Below are 7110 nucleotides of genomic sequence, written 5' to 3' on the forward strand. Positions count from 1 at the left end.
GTAACATAGTGGTTTCCATTTTTTGGCGGAGAGATTGCTCCTTTTGTCGTCTAGAACACAACCTAGACATCACATTAAGAGCATTTTTGTGATCATATTTTAAAAGAGTATTGCTACACATACCTGATGTTTGGGATGAACCCGTCCCACTCCCGGTCCTGACTCCACGTTGAAAGTTGAGTTGAGTTTGGGTTATAGCGATACCAAACTCGACCGGATGCGCTTTCTCTATGTGACGGGTAAATATACCATATCCTCCACCCTTTCGGAATGTGTATACGTTTTCGCAATAGTTGCAATACACATTATAAGTGTCCGGATCGGTACTATCTTGTACCTTCTTAAAATGTTTCACCACGATGTTTGAGGTTAAAGACCTTTCAATTGGTTTTGAAGGTTAAGGAGGGTGTCCACGACCACGAACACGACCACGACGACTCCTTGGTGGTGGTGGGGGTGGCATTAATTGAACCTCTTCCCCCTCCTCCTCCTCCTCGTCATCATCATCATCGTCGTCATCAAGATTCACAGGGGTTGGAATTTGTTGAGAATAGGCACCGCGACCGGGAGCACCACTACGGGTACCAACATAAGCATCGCCTTGGGATTGAGAGCGAGAGAGAGCAATAGCATTGGCCATATCTTGCTCTTCTCGAATCTACAAAATAATAATTGTATTGTAAATATCAAATAGAATTATGAACAATAATGTAATGTAATTCATAATTAATTATATTAGTAGATAATAATTATTAACCTGCCACGCATAATCAGAATAAAAAAAAAATTGAATTTCGAAAAACCGACCGTTTTGGCAAAAAACCACCGGAACCGCCGGTTTCACCGACAAAACCGTCGGCTTGGTCAACAAACCGGCTGCAAAAGCTGCGACGTGACAGCCTCGTGTTCCGCACCGCCACCGAAAACCGCCGGTTTCTGGTCCAAAAACCGCCAGAACCGACCGCCACAACCCTCCTGAAAAAGCTGCCCCGGCTGACGCCTCGGTTACCGTGCCTGAACCGTGGAACCGCCGGTTAACCGGCGGTTCGGTGATGGTTCCGGTTCAAAAATCTTGAACCGGAATCGGACCACGGTTCCAATTGCGACGATTCCAGTTCGAGGAAATTGCCACGGTTCCGGTTCGGAACCGGAACCGGTGGGCATCTCTAGATAGGAGTCTTTGTTGCTCAGATTGGAGGTTAGTGTTCATTCGAGACCATTTTGATTAAATAACAAGTATATTTCCCTACGGAATCGATAAAATTGCAAAAGATTCATAATTCAATCCTATCCAACCATGATTTTCTTTGACAAAATGGTTATGGTGATTCACCAATATTATTTATATATTGATGAGAGGATGGAGCCTCAAATTCTTAGCAAGAAGGGCAAAAGAAATTTTAAAAATTAAAGAAAAGCAAATTAGTGAAGATTAATACAAAAATCTTTGTGATAGGTTATACTCCATTGAAATATGAGCAAGACATTTGCCACTTCTAGCTTAATGCTAGATCTGTCCCTGACAATATCATCGCCGCCAATATGGTGTAAACAAAGATATACTCATTCGGTATTAGAGACACCACAATGCAAAACTTGTTCGATTAATGTAAGTGTTTTATTTAAATTTGTTGTGTTCTATAGTAGTGTATTTATATTTTGTTGTTTTTTATTTGATTAAAATTAAATATAAAAATTATAATTTTAAAAAAAATTAAATAAGGCATGTTTTTCATTTAATTTAGTATTTAATTTTTCTATTTATAACATGTGAAAATATAAAAATAATAATAACATTAAAAATTAAATGAAAAATGGGTAATTGATAGGGCGAACACTAGTGCGGAACCACTGCAGAAGGAAAGACCGAACTAAGAAATGTTGATGCGGCGATCACTAGGGCGGACACTCGGGCGGATGATCACCCGACCATTGTGGATGCTCTTAGTAGTAGTAGTATTTTATTTTGAATCATCTCAAATTATTTAAATTATTTTTTATTTATAATAAAGGAAATAGTACAGAGTATTAAATTTCATTACTTGTCTTTTACTTTACACGATTGTCAGCGTATCTTCATTCACACCTATATTTGAAAATGGGAGGCGATTCCAATACTACAAAACATTGAGTCCCAAAATATTTGTGTTTAACAAGATAAATAAGTATTCATTCTTAAATAGAACTCCCTCCGTCCGCCATTAAATGTCTCATTTTTCCTTTTTCATCCATCTGCCAATAAATGTTCCATTTCACTTTTACCATATTTGAGAGAAAATATAATTTTATAATTGATGTGAGAATGAACTTTTTCCAAAAGAGGAAATGTGACATCTTTTGTAGGATAAATTAAAAATGAAAGTGTGACATCTATTATGAGACGGAGGGAGTACTTTATTATTTTTATTTAATATTACACACCTTTTTCTTAATCTCCGTGTCAGAAAAAAATGTATCCACTACTATAGAACGAATGGAGTACAAAACTAATATTTCTTCCGTCCTAAAAAAATGAATAGTTTTACTATTTTGGGTTGTCCGACAAAATTAGACCAAGTTTAAATATGAAATGTTTTCAACAAATAATAATCTTACACAATCATTTATAATATGGCCTACAATCCACTATTACTTATTCCACTACATTTTCATTTTCTCTCTTATTTTACCAATTGCATAAAAACTAGTGTCATTTACAAGTTTGTCTATTTTCTGAGGATTGATGGAGTACATATAAGTAGTTCACATTATCCACTAACTTTTTTCATCCAATTTTATTCACAAAGTTAAACAATTTTTTAAAACTCGCACCAATTAAATATGAAACATTTATTGGGAACCGAGAGAGCATATAAATATGAGACTTATATTTCACTAACTTTTTATATCACTTTCCTTCAGAATTTTTTAAACTCACGTTAAATCAAAGCAGGACTTTATATTATGGACGAAGAGAGTATTACTTTGTTAGTCATATAAAAATAAACCATTTCTATTTTAATAATTTTTTTCTTTGATGAAATGAGTGATTTTCTATTAATAAATTTTGATTACTCTTTTTTCTATTCTCGTATTTTATTGATTTTATATTCTCTCCATCCCATAAGAGTGTACACTCTTTCCTTTTAGAATTTTTTTCTCTCTATTGGAATGAGACTTGTTATCCACTAACAATACTTTTAAAATATAATATCAATTTTACTATCCTTTTGTCCCATGTTAATTGAGTTATAAGAAGATTTACAAAGTAAGATAAGAAATACGAGTTTCATGTCAAGATAAGCTATGTGAGGGTTTTTCTGTTGTTGTTTGGTAAACCAAAAATAAGGTAGAAATGCTATCCGACCAAATTTGTGAGATACATATCCTTATATTGTGAGGAAAAATCGCGGGCTTAGATGAGTCATAGAGGATAACACATGCTTACATGATAGGTTAACTATGATACCAAATACTTAGAAATAGTCATACAAGGGTGCGTTAAAATGTTAACTTTTCTTAAATTGCTAACTTGCTAACTCACCATCGTAGTATATTAAAAATGCCAACACGATCACATTAAAATGTCAACACATATTTGTGTTGACATTTTAATAAACTATGTTTCCATTTAAATATCAATGTCAACATAATGTATTAAAATATCAACTTAAATTTATATTGACATTTCAGCATCATCGTGTTAACATTTTTAATACATTGCATTGATAAGTTAACGAGTTAGAAACTTAAGAAAAATTAGCAACGGATCACAACGCTAATCATATAAGTATCTATACCTAAACACCCTAGTCACGTAAGTATCTATATCTAAACATTATAAAATTATCTAGATCTTTAATATATTAATTTTAAATTTTGTATCAAAATGAAATACTATCATTAATAGAACGGACTGACGTAGTAGTACTTTCTTTATTTCACAAACGTATGAATTATTTTGGGAAAAGCTAGGTAACCATATTATGTACAACCATAAAATGGTTCAATTAGAAAAAAACCGGTTCACTTACAATTCTGGTTCAATAAAAACTAAATTTACCATTATATCCTTTATTAAGTTTTCCGCCAAATTTTTGACCTCCCCAAAACTGGCGCTGCTTTTCCCTCTCTCCCATTCCATTCCACCCCAAAAATGACGCCTGATTTTCCTCCCATTTCATTTATCTCTTTCATTTATTTCCTATATTATAGGATTTAGTTTGTAGTTCTATTATTCATTTATAAATAAATAAAATCTAAAAAGATTTGCTCTCTTTCTGTGTTATGCGTGCGTTCTATAGGCATTGCCCATTGTATAAATTTTAAGATTTATTTTTTTTGCTTTCTATGCTACATATTATAAGATTTAATTTTGTTTGAAATATTAATCCTTTATAATCTAGCTTCGACTTTTCTGTTATGCGTTGCTTTCTGCTTTCTGCACACCATACTAAATTTATTCTTTATTTTCTGTTTTGGATAGATTCAATGTAATAAGTACAAGAAGTTGAGATTTATTTGATACGTGCACAACACTTGTTTGAAGAAATGCCCAACTGAATTTGTACTTGGTTTTTTTCGTATAAAATAGTAATACAGTACTTTATTGTATTGGTGCTAAACTTCTGGTGTTGAAGAAAATATGAATAGCTTAACTGAAACAATAAATACTAGACTGAAAAAATGAACTCTACCAAAGAAATAAAAACCAAATTATCAACTAGCTTTAACACAACAGCAATTCAAATTGTTCACAAATCACAACCAGATGAACTAAATACATATGAAGAAAAAACTTAAAAGCAGGATACAAACTCAATGTTCACTTCGAGCAACAAATCGTTTTAACAAGCACATAATCAACTAGCTTTAAAACAACAGCAAACCAAAATGTTCACTAATCACATCCGGATGAACTACATACACCTGAAAAAAAGCTTAAAAGCAGGACACAAACTCAATGTTCAAAATTCCAAACTAGAATCACTTCGAGCAGCAAATCATTTTACATTATGCCACTTTCAGAAGGGCCATGACCTCCACTTCGACCACGACCGCGACCGCGACCTCGACCTTTCCTATTTTCAGCTGGATTTTTATATCGAGCAGTTCTTGGCCTTCCTTTTCGAGTGACAACAATCGGATCTAAAATAGGAATATCACCTCCATCAATTTCTATTGCTTGAGAACTACTTGGCCTTGTAAGAGTAGTTGCGCTGGCAGGATTCCAGCTCTTAAGGTCTCCATAAATTTCTTTGAGCCTATCTTTGACAAAATTGATTTTCTCCACTGAATCAATGGCAAAATCGCTGCATTTTATAAACTCACGCTCCATCTCTTGAAATTTTTTATACTCCTCCGACATGTGTGGATATGCACCTGCAAAAGAGATGCTAAAATGCGGTCTGTAAACATCCTTCCTCCATCGCCACAAAATATATCTCTCGCTCACGTGATCAATATTTTTGAATACCAAAACCTTCAATATATGACAACATAAAATACCCATGCTCTCGAATTTCTTGCAATTGCACTTAAAATAGCCCCCAGCGGGCCGATGCTGAACAATGAAATGTAGCTCCATGGAAGAGGGATACATGCTCAATGTACGTGTCTCGGTAATATCATAACTGTCAAACACACTACCATCAGACTCCAACGGAATGAGATTGCAATTCCAGATTGTCTTCACCTCTGTCTGAAATAGCTTCATAATATTGTTGGTGTACGCCTTAGCAAATTGTGCTTCCCACTTAAACTCCGACGCACAAGTGATAGGCTTGCACTTAGTCAAATATTCAGCTTGAAGCTCTTTCTGAATTTTATCTACAATACAAATTTCATATTGTTCAACGAAGCCTTTCAAAGTACTCTTCGAGTGAATGTATCCATCGAAGAATGCATGCATTGAGATCTCATGTTACATAATAGATACATCTAGTGATTTATTCTCATCGAACCTCTTTTGATTTATAAGAGAAATTCTAATCACGATAGTATTTGATTAAATGATTTTTTGAATGTGCGCAAGATCTAACATTACAAACTTGATAGATCAATCAGTAATTTATTCACACCCAACCTTTTCATTCACGAGGTACGTTGCCTAGTTGCTGTATACTCATCAAACTCTTTGGTTCGTAAGAGTAATACTGACGACATCAGTCTTGATTGAGTTCTCATGTTACATAATAAATATATCAATTAGTGATTTATATCATCCAACCTTTTGATTTATTCAATAAATCTTAATAAACATTACTGTTAGACTAGATAATTTTTTTTAATATGCTTGTTATCTAATAATCTGAAATTCAATCAGTGATATTCTCATCCAACCTCTTTTGATTCATAAGAGAAATTCTAATCACGATAGTATTTGATCGAATGTGCGCAAGATCTAACATTACAAACTTGATAGATCAATCAGTAATTTATTCACACCCAACCTTTTCATTCACGAGGTACGTTGCCTAGTTGTTGTATACTCATCAAACTCTTTGGTTCGTAAGAGTAATACTGACGACATCAGTCTTGATTGGGATCTCATGTTACATAATAAATATATCAATTAGTGATTTATATCATCCAACCTTTTGATGTATTCAATAAATCTTAATAAACATTACTGTTAGACTAGATAATTTTTTTTAATATGCTTGTTATCTAATAATCTGAAATTCAATCAGTGATATTCTCATCCAACCTCTTTTGATTCATAAGAGAAATTCTAATCACGATAGTATTTGATCGAATGTGCGCAAGATCTAACATTGCAAACTTGATAGATCAATCAGTAATTTATTCACACCCAACCTTTTCATTCACGAGGTACATTGCCTAGTTGTTGTATACTCATCAAACTCTTTGGTTCGTAAGAGTAATACTGACGACATCAGTCTTGATTGAGATCTCATGTTACATAATAAATATATCAATTAGTGATTTATATCATCCAACCTTTTGATTTATTCAATAAATCTTAATAAACATTACTGTTAGACTAGATAATTTTTTTTAATATGCTTGTTATCTAATAATCTGAAATTCAATCAGTGATATTCTCATCCAACCTCTTTTGATTCATAAGAGAAATTCTAATCACGATAGTATTTGATTAAATGATTT

General features: G+C 33.3%; 1 protein-coding gene across 1 annotated transcript; it reads right to left on the reverse strand.

Annotated features, from left to right (window-relative positions):
- Positions 1-4987: 4987 nt before the first annotated feature.
- Positions 4988-5890, reverse strand: LOC121774264 (protein FAR-RED IMPAIRED RESPONSE 1-like). Its single transcript, XM_042171168.1, has one exon. It carries the CDS (start codon positions 5888-5890, stop codon positions 4988-4990), a length of 903 nt encoding a protein of 300 aa, XP_042027102.1.
- Positions 5891-7110: the final 1220 nt, after the last annotated feature.

Source organism: Salvia splendens, chromosome 17 (genome assembly GCF_004379255.2).
Source record: "Salvia splendens isolate huo1 chromosome 17, SspV2, whole genome shotgun sequence".
NCBI classification, from domain to species: Eukaryota; Viridiplantae; Streptophyta; class Magnoliopsida; order Lamiales; family Lamiaceae; genus Salvia; species Salvia splendens.

Excerpts from the sequence above, each read along its gene's own strand:
- LOC121774264 (XM_042171168.1), bottom strand. The coding sequence starts at position 5,890 with ATGCATGCATTCTTCGATGGATACATTCACTCGAAGAGTACTTTGAAA.